Consider the following 15,385-nt stretch of genomic DNA (forward strand, 5'->3'; position numbering starts at 1 on the left):
GTGGGGATTTGGCATGCGGTGGGCAACTGTCGATTCAGGGAAGGGCGCCGGTCTCCATCTAGCACTTCCCACCCCCAGCAGCCCCAGAAGGCAGGGATGGATGAGCCAGAGAGACCATTAGCTCCTAATGTGGAGACCGTGACTTTTACTTCCAGTGGTCACTCCAGCGTCTGAGCAGAACAACCTGCACATAGCCATCTGTGCTGAACCAGGTGCTCAGTACAGCGCACTGCTCCCAGGAGCTACCCAGCACAGTGCTCTTCACCTAAAAGACACCACAGTGCACTGCACACAAAAGACAGCGGCACTGTCCTCTGTACACAGTGGTCACTCAAATACTGATGATGATTACTCTACCCATTTTGCAGGGAAACTGAGCTCCCAAGGGAGGCTCAGGACCAGAGTGCTTGCTCCCAGGGCAGGGTAATTCACACCTGGGGCAGCGGTCAGGGTTGGCGAGGCCAGCGGGCAGCTCTGTGGAGGGGGCGAAAGCCATCCAAGATAGGGAGGCTGTGGATGGGCTCAGCACATCCCGGGCAGAACCTGGGGCGGTGAGAAGAGTCTACCCCTGCACGGGGAGGGGGCAAGGCCAAAGTCTGCCCTCAAACAACAACAGCGCTAACTTTTTATTGTTGGGGCCACGGCAATAACGAACGGCCCATCACCCGCACCCTGGTGGGGCCAGGGGAGGGCTGGGAGAAGCCAGGCTCAAGGATGAGGGTGTCATTCAGAGAGAGGGCTGGGCCCGGCTCTTCCCTGGCCAGGCCAGCCTCGCGGTTCCCTCACAGATGGGGGCTCAGGCTGGCAGGCCTAGCCTGCGGGTGGGCGCTCACTCCGTCTCCATGCCAGGCTGGCCCCAGAGTCCTTGGGAGCTGGTGCGGGGAGGTGACCCAGCACCGGGTAGGGCTGGGCTCAAGCCCACACAGGGCTCGGAATGTGCGCAGTGAAAGGAGAGGAAAGAGATGCCTTCCCCAGAAATCCCAGACCTGTATTCCTGACTTGGGGTGTCTGGAGGCTGATGCCAGTGCTCAGGACCCCCTCCCCCATACTAATCTCAGCCCTGACCGCCCCCCCCCATCCCCCTGCCCCTCTCCTTTCTTTGCCAGGACCCATGAGTGTAGGAATGGGGTGGGAATTCAGTCCCCTGGGTTCCAGCCTGTTCCCAGTAGAGCAGGAAATGCTGCTTCGGTGGGCAGGGCCTTGCCCCGTACCGTTTTGGAGGCTTCTGTGCCAAACCTGTACATTTGGGATCTGGAGACTGTCCAGGACCATTTGGCACCAACCAGTGCCAACCCAACCCCTCTCCCCCCTTCTTAAAAGCCCCGGGAAGGCGGGGCAGGGCAACCCGGGGCAGTTTGGCACAAACGCCAGGCAAGGGAAAGAAGACAGTGCTGCTTCCGATAGAGAAGAGGAGCAGGGGAAGGGGTGGGAACACCATTCAGAGAAGCCCCCGTCCACCAGCATCTCCCAGTGGCTGTGCACGACCAAGAGAGCCGTTGCGGCACCAAAGCTGTAACGGGAATCAGAGGCAAAGTCGGGAACACAGGCTTCCTGGGGTCGGGCCATGATGTCCTGGAGCGAGGGAAAGGGCGGGGGTTGGGGCTCTCTGGGTGGCTACGTGTCTCTGGATGTGTGTGGCGGGGGGGGGGGGTCTCTGTGCATCTCTGTGTCAGGGTGTTTGTGAATGTATGTGGTAGGTTTGTGTGTGTGTGCGCGCATACACACGTGTGTGTGGGTACATGCTCCACGCTAGAGAGTACAGGGGGGAGAAGGGTGAGCATTCCACCCCCGCCCCAAAGCACTGACCGGTCTATTGTCTGGAGACAATGTCCGTCTCCCTTTCTCCCTCCTTCTTGAGCACCTGCTCCGCCCGGGCCAGGCGTGAGGCCCCGGTGTCCACCTCTGGCCAAAGACTAGTGGAGCCTCCCCTCACCCCTGCCCGCCACCATCACTGGCACCGATCTCCGCGCCGGGGGCGGGGCTGCGCTCTACCCCCACGGCCCCCCGCGGCCCCCAGGACACAAACACACCACAGGAGATGCACAGATGGCCACGGCCGGTCACAGCCCGCATCTCTCTCCGTCCGGGCCGAAGCTGGGGTCGAAGAGGCCGGAGGACGCGCAGTTTGACCTCTGGGTGGAGATCCTGGTGGGTGGGGGGAGAGGCGGCCCGTCCCCCGGGGACGGCGGGCTATAGGGAGTCCTGGCCCTGCCTGGCGGGGTCAGCCCGGCGGACACTCGGTTGCTGGCGACCACCTCCAAGTTGCCGCTGGGGTCAATGATGGCGTTGATCACTGTCGTAATAATAATAATAATAATGATGGCATTTATCAAGCGCTTACTCTGTGCAAAGCACTGTTCTAAGCACTGGGGAGGTTACAAGGTGATCAGGTTGTCCCACGGGGGGGCTCACAGTCTTAATCCCCATTTTACAGATGAGGCCACTGAGGCACAGAGAGGTTTAAGTGACTTGCCCAAAGTCACACAGCTGAGAAGCAGCACGGCTTAGTGGAAAGAGCACGGGCTTGGGAGTCAGAAGATGTGGGTTCTAATCCCGCCTCCGCCACCTGTCTGCTGTGTGACCTTGGGCAAGTCACTTCACTGGGCCCCAGTTACCTCATCTGTAAAATGGGGATTAAAAGTGTGAGCCCCACGTGGGGCAACCTGATTACCCTGTATCCACCCCAGCGTAAGGAACAGTGCTTGGCACATAGAAAGCACTTAACAAATACCATTATTATCATTAAGTGGCAGAGCAGGGATTTGAACCCAAGACCTCTGACTCCAAAGCCCGTGCTCTTTCCACTGAGTGGAAAGAAGACGGGGAGAAGGAGGAGGAATCAGGGGCCGGGAGTGGGGAGCGGCAGCCCAGGCTCCCCCAACACCGTCCCCTGTGGGCCATTTCAGCCACCCCCTGCCTTCGTCACCGAGACAGTGGGACAGTCCGTGGGTCGTAAGTCCAGCCGCCTGTCCATCTGTCAGGGGCGGGGAGTGGGGGTAACGGGCACAGGATCCAAAGCGCCTCACCTTCGAGTTGTTTCTGTACCCGCCTCAGTTCCTTCAGGATGGAGCTGATTTCCTGCAGGGGGGACGACAGGAGACGGGACTGTTGGGGATGGGAGAGATTGTCGGGATGGCACTGGCCGTGCCGTGGAGGCGATGGCCGCGTGCCCAGCGGCTCCCACGCCCACCAGACCCCAGCCTGACCTTATTGGACGTCTTCAGGATGGGCACTTCATTCTCCAGGTTGAGTTTGGCCTCCAGCTCCTCCCAGGTCCTTTCTGTGTTCTGAAAGAGGATCCTGGACCCCCCGATCCCAATCTCAGTATTGCAGCAGGGCAGGGATCAGAAGGGTAGGGGAACAGCGGGGAGATGGCTCCACACAGCCCTGTGGCTTCTGGGGAGTTGTTTGTTTTTCTAATGGTATTTGTTAAGCACCCACTATGTGCCAGGCACTGTTCTAAGCACTGGGGTAGATAATAATAATAATAGTGATGGCATTTGTTAAGCTCTTACTATGTGCAAAGCACTGCTCTAGATGTAGGGCGATCAAGCTGAAAACACAGTCCCTGTCCTACGTGGTGTTCACAGTCTTCCTCCTCATCTTACAGATGAGGTAACTGAGGCACAGAGAAGTTAAGTGACTTGCCCAAGATCACACAGCAGGTGAGTAGCAGGAGCCGGAATTAAAACCCAGGCCCCATCGACACCCAGGCTTTTGCTGTATCCACTAAGCCATGCTTTTATTTTAAACAGAATAAAGGTCCCAGTTCTCCAGCTGCGGAGCTCACGCAACTGTGCCTGCCAACGCTGTTGTTCTGTCCTCTCCCAAGCCCTTGTTACAGTGTTCTGCATTCATTCATTCATTCAATTGTATTTACTGAGCGCTTACTGTGTGCAGAGCACTGAAGTAAGCGCTTGGGAAGTGTACAAGTTGGCAACATATAGAGATGGTCCCTACCCAACAACGGGCTCACAGTCTAGAAGGGGGGGACAGACTGTTCTTAACGTCTGTCTCCCCGACTAAACTGTAAGCTCAACCGAGGCAGGGAATGTGTCTTCCAACTTTCTTGTACTGTACTCTCCCGAGCGCTTGGTACAGTGCTTTGTGCACACTGAGCGCTCAATAAATACCTTTGATTGAATAATTAATGTCTGGCTCTCCCTGTAGACTGTAAGCTTATTGTGGGCAGAGAACGTGTCCCCCAACTCTCTTGGAGAGTACTCTCCCAAGTCCTTGGTGCTGTGTCCACAGTAAGTGATCAATAAATACCATTGATTGACTGATTATAACGGCATTTATTAAGCGCTTACTATGTGCAAAGCACTGTTCTAAGCGCAGGGAGGTTACAAGGTGATCAGGTTGTCCCACGTGGGGCTCACGGTCTTCATCCCCATTTTACAGATGAGGGAACTGAGGCCCAGAGAAGTGAAGTGAGTTGCCCAAAGTCACACAGCTGACAAGGGGCGGAGCCGGGATTTGAACCGATGACCTCTGACTCCAAAGCCCGGGCTCTTTCCACTGAGCCACGCTGCTTCCATGAAGGGGAGGACATGAGGCAGATTAATGTCTGTCTCCCCCTCAAGGCTAGAAGCTCGCTGTGGGCAAGGAACGTGTCTACCAACTGTCTTGTACTGTACTCTCAAGCACTCGGGACAGTGTTCTGCGCACTGCAAATGCTCAATAAACGCCGTTCACTGACTGACGGTAGAAAGAGAAAACCCAGATCTCACCCCCAGCCTTCACCCGAATTAACCCTCTCCTTCCGCCCGGGGCCAGTAGCCCCGCTCCACCACGTCCCACCTCCGCTCAGACCCCCAGACCCAGCTGCAGTCAGTCGGCCGACGGGAGGAAGGGGGGTTGGGGCGCAAGCAGGCTAAAAGGGAAAAGGGAAGACGACTCACTTCATCTTCTCCGCGAGGTTTTCGGTGTTCTCCCGGATTGTGTGAGACAGCTGGGACACGGGGTTCAGCAACAGGTTATCGAAGATGACCTGCATGGAAGGGAACCGAGTCAGCCTGTCGCCGGGACTCCCGCTCCCCGGGGCTCCCGGCTCTGAAAGGCGCCGCCCCAGACCCCCAAGTCTGGGTAAAAGGGAGGGTCTGTCGCCGACGGCCCAGGGGGAGAGGGACGGGAGGGATGCAAGCCATGGAATTCCCTCTGTCCAGTTTTGATTCTCCCTTGGGTAGCCAAAGGGCTGCTCTGGGGGCAGATAGGAGGGATGGGGCACGGAGGGGGCAACTTGTTAGGGGAGGGCCGATCCCCATTAAAATGAGGTTCTTGATCAGAGGGGTTCACCTGGACTGGGACGGGTCAGAGCCCGGTTCTGCCCGTCCAGAATCTCCCCGAGCCTAGTGTCACCTAACTAACAAAGGCTTGGGGAGAGGAGGGCGAGAGGGGAAAAGAGAGAGGGGAGAGAAGGGGAAGGGGCACCTCCTCTCGGTTTCTTGCTCTGGTCCTCCGGGTGAGGTTGTCGTCTTGGCTGTCGTTGACGTTCTGGTTGAAATCCTTGAGGCCCAGGGAGCCCGGAGGCACCTTCTGGAAGTTGAGGCTGGCTTCCGGGATGTGCTGGACCAGCTGCTGGGAGGAGGATGGTGAGTCAGTGCGACACCCCGGCCTCGAGGGGGCCGCGGGGAAAAATATCATGGCTCCCCAACACGGACGACTCTCAAATCTACCTCGGTCAGTCATCTATGACACTTCCCCATGGATAGACTCCCATACTCTTCCTATTTAAGCTACTCAAGCACCTACCCACCATACTCTTTTCTTCTTTCTCCTACGTGAGATTTTCTCGCATCTCTCTCCCCTGCTAGACTGTACATTTCTCGAGGGCAGAAATCATATTTTCTAACTCTCCTGTGTTCTCCCAATCAATCATATTTATTGAGCACTTACTGTGTGCAGAGCACTGTACTAAGTCCTTGGGAGAGTGCAATATACCTTAAGAGACATATTCAAATCACCCCTCGTTCTCTGCTCCGTGGCCCCTTGTTCCAGTGCCCTAGGGTAATGATAAGTGTGGCATTTGTTAAGCACTCTGTCCCATGTGTTCAGTACAGTAGTCTGCCCCCAGATTGTGCTCAAGAAATCATCGATTGATTGATTGCTCAGACTGGGGCCGATTTCCTCATCCTCAGGAATTCATTCATTCAATCGTATTTATTGAGCACTTACTGCATGCAGAGCACTGTACTAAGCGCTTACCAGTCACACCCCAACTTCTCCGGGCAGATACAATCGGAAGCCAGAGACCGATTCCACCCCTGCAGCTCACCGTCGAACCTCAATTGTTCCCATGGTAGACGATCTGCAAACTACACTGTGAGTCCCATGTGGGACAGGGACTACGTCCAACCTGATTATCTTGTATCTACCCCAGTGCTTAGAACAGTGCTTGACACATTGAAAGCCTCTAGATTGAAGCTCGATATGGGCAGGGAAAGTGTCTGCTAATTCTGTTGTATTGTACTCTACCAAGCACTTGGTACAGTGCTCTGCACGTAGTAAGTGCTCGATGAATACCATTGATTGATTGATTCTTAACAGATACCATAATTATGGTTAAAAAAATGGCACCACACGTTCAAATCGCAGTGACTGTGAGCCCATTGTTGGGCAGGGACCGTCTCTATATGTTGCCAACTTGTACTTCCCAAGCGCTTAGTACAGTGCTCTGCACACTGTAAGCGCTCAATAAATACGATTGAATGAATGAATGATGAGTGGTGGTCTAGCATCATTGGTCTGAGTGTGAATTAGGGCAACATCTCCAGAAAATGCCTGTGGTACTTCCTTCGGCTTTGGCAAGTTGCCCCGCCTCGCCCTCTGCCCCAGGATGCGGCCCCGGCACGCATTGGTGCCAAGGTGCAGAGGTCTGGCTGCAGCACAGATGCAGGACTGTGACCCTGGAGCTGAATGCAGCTCAGAGGAACGCCCTGGGGATCCAGGATCCCCTCGCTGGTCTTTCCTGAAATATGACATCCAGGCCTGCACACGGAGGACCGGATGGGACAGGCCACATAATAATAATAATAATAATAATGTTGGTATTTGTTAAGCGCTTACTATGTGCAAAGCACTGTTCTAAGCGCTGGGTTAGATACAAGGTAGAGAGCAGCAGAGCTTTGACTTCCGCCGCGACGGTTAGTAGTCGGGGCCTGTTTCCCCGGGGACGGACAACCGTGAAGTCTCCTCCCCCCAGCCCCAAGGATCTTTCCTCGGCTGGACCCTCTCCCGTAGGGTGGCACTGCCCCGCCCAGAACCTCACCTCTTCTCTGGCAGAGATGATGGATGCCGGCGTGCTGGGGACGGAGCCCAGGGAGGCGTTGGGTCCCGCCCCGGGCGAGCTGTGGGACTCCCCATCGCCGGCGACATCGTGGATCTCTCGGGCCAGGGTGACCACGTCCTTCACCAAAGTCTGGCTCAGCCTGTGGAGGGGGATGGGAGTGTGGTCAGAGGGCTGTTCAGGCCAGATTGTAGACTGCAAGCTTGTGGGCAGGGAATGTGTCTGTTTATTGTTACACTGTACTCTTCCAAGTGCTTAGTACAGTGCTCTGCACACAGTAAGTGCTCAATAAATACTACTGAATGAATGAAAGAATGCAAGAGGCCCAGCCCCAAATGGGGGCTGCACAGAATCCCCGCATCCGGGACCAACAAGGAACCTCCCTGCTCTATTTCCAACCTCCCACTGCAGCTGCCAAGGACGATGGGTTTGTTTCCAACTGGTGAATCTGGCTTGGACGCCCAGAGTGACATACCCCGGTCAGCCCCACAGTCCAGCCAGCCCAAGACTCTGTCTCCAACAGCACCACCGGGACGCTTGTCAGTCAACCAGTCAGTCAGTTAATCATATTTATTAAGTGCTTACTGTGTGCGGAGGAGGAACTGTGAGCTGGTTGTCCTCCTAGACCCCTGCCCTCATAGTTAGGGACCATCCAACACCCCTAATTCTCCCCTCTCCAGCTCTGATTCTCTCTCCAGTGACCCAGGATGGACTTCTCAACACCCCTAATTCTCCTCTCTCCAGGACAGACTGTCCAAAACTGCTAATCCTCCCCTCTCCAGCCCTGATTCTCCCTCCAGAGATCCAGCTTGGACCAGGTTTATCCAAAACCCGCTGGGATCTGCTGGTGTTTCCAGCTGCCTAAATTTCCCTGGGGGAAGAAATGTTTCTTTGGATTTGGTTTGTGCCTGCATCGCAGAATCCTGCGCTTTCGGTCTCACCTAATATGGAAGCCGCTCCATCTCTCTGATCTCTCTCGGTTGCCCTCTCCACCCCATCTCTAGTTCTTTCCTGCCCTTCCTGAGATGCAGTGAGTTTCCACACAGTGGACCGGGCGGGGCGGACCGCACTTTAGCCAGGAACAAAGCCGTGCCTTTGGCCATTTTATGGGCAGGAGGCCTAGAGCCATGACTGAGAATCAGAAAGATTCTGTAGACTGTAAATTCCTCACGGGCAGGGAAACGTGTCTACCAATTCTTTTGTTATTATACTCTCCTAGGTGCTTAATTCAGTGCCCGGCACACAGTAAGCGCTCAATCAGTCAGTCAATCTTATTTATTGAGCACTTATTGTGTGCAGAGCACTGCATTAAGCCCTTGGGAGCGTATGATACAATGATGTAACAGACACATTCCCTGCCCATAATGAGATTACAGTCTCTAGGGGGAGATTTATTGATTGATTGATTTGAATCCAAATTCACCCTCTGGTTTCCACTTCAGTGGCTCTCCCCTCCATGTGGATTCAGAGCCCCGGGACAGGGGACCACTGCTCAATCCTAGCCCCCGCCCAGAGGTTCATTCATTCATTCAATCGCATTTATTGAGCGCTTACTGTGTGCAGAGCACTGTACTAAGCGCTTGGGAAGTACAAGTTGGCAACATATAGAGACGGTCCCTACCCAACAGTGGGCTCACAGTCTAGAAATGGTTGAACACAGACCCCTCAGTCAAGGCAAGTTGCCCCACCATTAGGGTGGGAGGGAAGGCTGTTGACTTCCTTCCAGTCTCTGCCAGGTTCTTCCCCTGTGCAGGCTGGTAGATGCAGGTCCTTCTTGGTAAAGCTAGCTTAGCCCTCGTGAAACCAAATTCTGCCCTCACTGTTCCCGAAATAACTCGGGCTGATTCCTCTCTGGGGGAGGGACAACCCCCTTCCCCAGTGCGTGATGGCCGGCACACATCTCCAGCCTTTCTGGGAGAGGAGACACAGGGCTGGGCCTTCCTGGGTCCATGGTAGGAGACTCCCAGGTGCCCATATCAAGATTCGGAAAACGGGAGGTTTGGCTTTGACTGCTTTCGAAGGGAAAATCAGGCCAGTGGAGGGCCGGAGGGGCAAAGAAGCAGAAAGACCCTCAGCTCACTGGAAGGGAGCCAGGTCCTGGAAGACATGAGCCCCACACGCTGATTTTTTTAGAACTCCAGGAGCCAAAGGAGCAGAGAACTTGTCCACCAACTTCTGTTACACTGGACTTTGAGAAGCAGCATGGTAGAGTGGAGAGAGCACGGGCCTGGGATTCAGAAGGTTATGGGTTCTAATCCTGGCTCTGTCACTTGCCTGCTCTGTGACCTTGGACAAGTCACTTCACTTCTCTGGGCCTCAGTCACCTCATCTGTAAAATGGGGACCGAGACGGTATGCCCCACGTGGGACAGGGAATGTGTTCAACCTGATTTGCTTGTATCCACCCCGGCGCTTAGTAAAGTGTCTGGCACATAGCAAGCGCTTAAATTTCATAATAATAATTATTATTTTTATTATGCTCCCAAGCACCTTGTATAGTGCTCTGCACACAGTAAGCGCTCAGTAAATACAACTGACTGGGCCAATCCAGAGGGTCACCCTCCCCACTCTGGATGATCAGCAGGGGAGAGACTGAGCTACAGCAGCGTGGCTTAGTGGAAAGAGCACGGGCTTTGGAGTCAGAGGTCGTGGGTTCTAATCCCAGCTCCACCACTTGTCAGCTGTGTGACTTCGGGCAAGTCACTTGAATTCTCTGTGCCTCAGTTACCTCATCTGTAAAATGGGGATTAAGACTGTGAGCCCCCGTGGGACAACCTGATCACCTTGTAACCTCCCCAGTGCTTAGAACAGTGCTTTGCACATAGTAAGTGCTTAATAAATGCCATCATTATTATTCCGGTGCTTAGAACAGTGCTTGGCACATAGTAAGCGCTTAACAAATACCAACATTATTATTATTTAGATCCCCAGCCATCAGAGGGAAACAGGCCCCTGGAATCAGGGCCCCGGGGTGGCCAGTGTGGGAGGTGGCCAAATTGACCTCTATTCACCTGGGCATTCTCTCTCTGCCAGTTTCTAGGCTTGTGTCTGGGTTTCTTGCTCCTTTGCATCTCAGGGTAAGGGAGCACCTGCTGTTTTCACCTTAGCGTTGGGAAACACAGATCCCAGGGTTGCCTGTCACCCCAACCTCCACCCTGAGATTCTTGCGGGGGGTGGGCCCAGGATTCTGATCTCCCATCCTCTTGTCTCTCCCCACTTCAATCCATACTTCATGCTGCTGCCCGGATTGTCTTTGTCCAGAAACGCTCTGGGCATGTTACTCCCCTCCTCAAAAATCTCCAGTGGCTACCAATCAATCTGCACATCAGGCAGAAATTCCTCACCCTGGGCTTCAAGGCTCTCCATCCCCTCGCCCCCTTCCACCTCACCTCCCTTCTCTCCTTCTCCAGCCCAGCCCGCCCCCTCAGCTCCTCTGCCACTAATCTTCTCACCGTACCTCGTTCTCGCCTGTCCCGCCATCGACCCCCGGCCCACGTCATCCCCCGGGCCTGGAATGCCCTCCCTCTGCCCATCCGCCAAGCTAGCTCTCTTCCTCCCTTCAAGGCCCTACTGAGAGCTCACCTCCTCCAGGAGGCCTTTCCAGACTGAGCCCCCTTCTTCCTCTCCCCCTCGTCCCCCTCTCCACCCCCACATCTTACCTCCTTCCCTTCCCCACAGCACCTGTATATATGTATATATGTTTGTACATATTTGTTACTCTATTTATTTTACCTGTACATATCTATTCTATTTATTTTATTCTGTTAGTATGTTTGGTTTTGTTCTCTGTCTCCCCCTTTTAGACTGTGAGCCCACTGTTGGGTAGGGACTGTCTCCATATGTTGCCAACTTGTACTTCCCAAGCGCTTAGTACAGTGCTCTGCACACAGTAAGCGCTCAATAAATACGATTGATGATGATGATGATGATGATGATGATTCCTCATCCCATCCGGCTGGGAAGTCCTTCTCTCAGTCTGTCCTCATGCTCTCCTGCTGCCACTTTGGCTCAGCATGAACCCTGGGCAGGGAGCAGGCTGGATTTGGACAACCTGGCCATCTTATGCCAAAGCCCTTTCCCACTCGGGGGAAGGAACATGGCAGGCGGAGGAGAAATCTGGCAAGGGGGAAGGGGGCAGGTGATCCCCTGACTCTGAGCCACCCTGGCTAAGTCTCAGAACCCAATAGGTTGGCGGGGGGTAACCTTCAGGGCCTTCAGACCAGAGTCGGGACTATCCTTCAGCTCAAGGCCTCAAGTGCCAAGGGCAGGGTGATGCCCGCCACGGCAGTGCATGGCAGACACAGAGGAGCAGGACACACCTTTCATTCTAAGGATGCAGTCTCAGGTGCTACTGGCTCTGAGGCTGGAGCCCAGGGGGAGGCCTGAGTTTTTGTTCTGCCTTTGCCCCGCTTTCTCCCCCCATGAGGAATCACTTGGATAAAATGCCAGGAAAGAAAGCTCCAAAGACATTCCTGAATCTAAGAAGATTTGTGGGCAAGGAGGGAGTGAGGGATGGAGGGAGGGAAGGCAGATACTAATACTTGGGGTATTTGTTAAGCACTTACTAGGTGCCAGGAACTGTATTAAGCCCTGGGGTGGATACAAGCAAATCGGGTTGGACTCAATCCCTGTCCCACATCGGGCTCACAATCTCAATCCCCATTTTACAGATGAGGTAACTGAGGCCTAGAGAAATGAAGTAACTTGACCAAGGTCACCCAACTTGTACTTCCCAAGCGCTTAGTCCAGTGCTCTGCACACAGTAAGCGCTCAATAAATACGATTGAATGAATGAATAGACATGACAGAGCCAGGATTAGAACCTACAGTTTTAGTGGAAAGAGCATTGCCTGGAAGTCAGGAGGCCTGGGATCTGGCTCTGCCCTGGCCTGCTGTGGGACCCAATGTAAGTCACTGAACTTCTCTGGGACGCAGCATCATTATCTATAAAATGGGAAGAAAATTCCCTGCCTCACAGGGATGGTCTTTAGTGGAAAGAACATGGGCTTGGGAGACAGGAAACCTGGGTGCTAATCCCGACTCCGCCACTGATCTGCTGTGTGACCTTGGACAATCAATCAATTGTATTTACTGAGAGTTTACTGTGTGCACAGCACTGGACAAGACACATAACTTCTGTGGGCCTCAGTTTCCTCATCTGTAAAATGGGGATTAAACATCTGTCCTCTCTCCCCCTTAGATTGTGAGCCCCATAGGAGCAGGGACTACGTCCAATCTGCTTATATTTTATCTACCCTGGGGCTTATCACAGTGCTCGGCACAGGGTAACTGCTTAAATATAACAACTACTACTATTTTCAAATTGAGATGGTTGATGAGAAAGCACATCAAGCCGGTAAAAATGCTCAGGAGATTCAAGGGCCGGTAACTGGCCTTTGCCCCCTGAATGTCTCTTCCTAGAGAAAAGGAAGTGCCAAATCCTGTCATCAATAAGCCCACCAACCGGTAGACCCAGACCTAGGTCCCGGGCCCAGTCGACTGGCAGATCCAGACATCCAAGCGGCTTTGGATTCGGGTGCACGGTCTGAGCACTGCCCGAGCCTGAAAGCCCTAGATGGCCCCCGGGTCCCGGAGCCCCCCGCGGCGAGGAAGATGATGGGGTGGCCAAGCTGGGTCTCCCCAGCCTTCCCCTTCAGCCAGGAAGTGGGAGCCCGCCGGTTGGCCTCACCTGGCGATCTCGGCGATCTCGGCCGTCTGCACGATGAACCCGAAAGGATCCGCCTCGTCCTCGTCCTCGTCCTCGTCCGTCTCCCTCCCGGGCCGTTTCGGCCGGCTCGGGCCGTGCCGCCGGGGGGTCTGGGTGGCTGTGGAGGTGAGGGAGCGTTTGTGTTTGGGGGAGCTGTGGGTGGAGCCAAACTCCTCCTCGGATGTGGATGTGTAATCCGAGCCCTGCTGCCTCCGCCGGGTGTCTTGGGACGGGAAATTGGTTTCAGGCGTGACACGGGAGAGGAGAGACAGAAAGAAACAGAGGTGAAGGTTCAGACTGAAGGCGACCACCCCTGGGCCCGAAGGGAAATAACAATGGAAGGAGTGGGACACGGAGAGAGGGAGAGTGGGTGGGGGGCAAGGGGAAGGGAGGGGGGAAGATGGGGTGAAGGAGATAGGGACAGGGAGCCCAAACGTTCCTGTGAGACATCGTGAAAGCGGGCGGGGGGATGCCAGCCAAAATACCCAAGATCGACATCATCAATGGACCGCTCCTTCAGAGGACATGGCGTCCCACCACCGGTCAGATTTGGCCCACTCAAAGCCTTGGGGTCCATGAAGGGGAGGGGACAGAGCCCTCCCCCTAATCTAAAGCTACAGGCTCTTCACCAGGGCTTGGAGGTTGGGGGGGGCATCCGACAGGGTGTATTTGCCCCCAAAATATTAAGGGTCTCAGAGGAAAGGCTGGACATCTCCCCGGGCTGTCCCCCGCTTCCCCGGGCAGGGGAAGGGAGTAGTCAGCCCTTGCAGCATTGGAGGGGTCCAGTTTAGGAAAGGGAAATACAGAGGCAAGGCTAGTTATCCGGGTGAGGAGCTAGGGAGGTGTTGCCTATTTCCCAATCAATCGTATTTATTGAGCACTTACTGTGTGCAGAGCACTGTACTAAGCACTTGGGAAGTACAAGCTGGCAACATATAGAGACAGTCCCTACCCAACAGTGGGTTCACAGTCTAGAAGGGGGAGACTGAATTTTGACACCCAAAGCTCCAGCAGGGAGCACGCTGCTCCCTTCCATCCGTCCCCTGACATGGGCTATGAGGACAGTGGGAGGTGCCACGGTGGCACGAGCTTGTAAATGGTTTTCGATTTCCTTGTTCCTACACCCTGGGGCTTGGCCGCTTCCATTTCCATTCATTCATTCATTCAATCGTATTTATTGAGCGCTTACTGTGTGCAGAGCACTGTACTAAGCGCTTGGGAAGTACAAGTCGGCAACATATAGAGACGGCCCCTACCCAACAGTGGGCTCATTTCCACAGGGCGGGTGGGGCCGGGCTGGAAGGAGGGAGACAGTTTGCCCACTGAGATGACCCCTACTCAAGCCTCCCCCCAGCCAGGCTCTGGGGGTCTGGGCGGCCGGGGTAAGGGACGTATGATCAGCTCCCGGCCGGATCCAACGTGGTGGATCCAGTTAGTAAGCAGAACCTGGGCGGGAGCGGGGAGAACGAAGCCAAGGCAAGAGGGAGGTGATGTCATTGAGGAAGAGCTGGCAGACGGAGGGAACAGGCTTCCTGCTCCAGGTTCTCAGCCAGACGTTCAGGGAGGGAGAGGGGAGAGAGAGGGAGAGTGGCCCACAGCCAGAGAGCGTGTCTGCCCCAAACCAATTCACTCACAGGAGCCCAGTTTGGGCAGGCCTCTGGCAGCCAAGCTGGCACTTCATGCCCGGCACCCTTGGGAGCTCAGGACAAAGCTGGTTTATTCATAATAATAATAATAGTTATGTTATTAGTTAAGCGCTTACTTTGTGCCAAGCACTGTAAGTGCTGGGGTAGATACAAGGCAGTCAGGTTGTCCTAAGGGGGGCTCACAGTCTTAATCCCCATTTTCCAGAGGAGGTAACAGAGGCCCAGAGAATAATAATAATAATGATGGCATTTATTAAGCGCTTACTATATGCAAAGCACTGTTCTAATAATAATCATAATGATAATGGTGGCATTTATTAAGCGCTTACTATGTGCAAAGCACTGTTCTAAGCGCTGGGGAGGTTACAAGATGATCAGGTTGTCCCACGGGGGGCTCACAGTCTTAATCCCCATTTTACAGATGAGGTCACTGAGGCCCAGAGAAGTGAAGTGACTTGCCCAAAGTCACACAGCTGACAATCAGTGGGGCTGAGATTTGAACCCCTGACCTCTGACTCCAAAGCCCGTGTTCTTTCCACTGAGCCACACTGCTTCTCGAGAAGTGAGGTAACTTGCTCTTAATTCTCATTTTACAGATGAGGTCACTGAGGCCCAGAGAAGTGAAGTGACTTGCCCAAAGTCACAAAGCTAACAACTGGCTGAGCCGGGATTTGAACCCCTGATCTCTGACTCCAAAGCCCGTGCTCTTTCCACTGAGCCACACTGCTTCTCGAGAAGTGAAGTG

General features: G+C 54.4%; 1 protein-coding gene across 4 annotated transcripts in view; it reads right to left on the reverse strand.

The window, feature by feature from the left end:
- Positions 1-279: 279 nt before the first annotated feature.
- Positions 280-15,385, reverse strand: part of CEP170B (centrosomal protein 170B) — an 86,036-nt gene continuing 70,930 nt past the window's right edge. Inside the window, exons 13-19 of one of the 4 annotated variants that reach the window (XM_038766952.1) lie at positions 12,977-13,112; positions 7,271-7,430; positions 5,434-5,577; positions 4,905-4,993; positions 3,207-3,300; positions 3,027-3,078; positions 280-2,293 (exon numbers count right to left, since the gene is read on the reverse strand). In XM_038766952.1, coding sequence (XP_038622880.1) covers positions 2,061-2,293; positions 3,027-3,078; positions 3,207-3,300; positions 4,905-4,993; positions 5,434-5,577; positions 7,271-7,430; positions 12,977-13,112 — 908 coding nt within the window. In that variant the 3' untranslated portion in view covers positions 280-2,060. Of the gene's footprint in view, positions 2,294-3,026; positions 3,079-3,206; positions 3,301-4,904; positions 4,994-5,433; positions 5,581-7,270; positions 7,431-12,976; positions 13,218-15,385 lie in introns of all 4 variants that reach the window. The other 3 variants (XM_038766871.1, XM_038766796.1, XM_038766774.1) reach the window with 3 other exon arrangements.

This window comes from Tachyglossus aculeatus, chromosome 1, assembly GCF_015852505.1.
Source record: "Tachyglossus aculeatus isolate mTacAcu1 chromosome 1, mTacAcu1.pri, whole genome shotgun sequence".
NCBI lineage: Eukaryota > Metazoa > Chordata > Mammalia > Monotremata > Tachyglossidae > Tachyglossus > Tachyglossus aculeatus.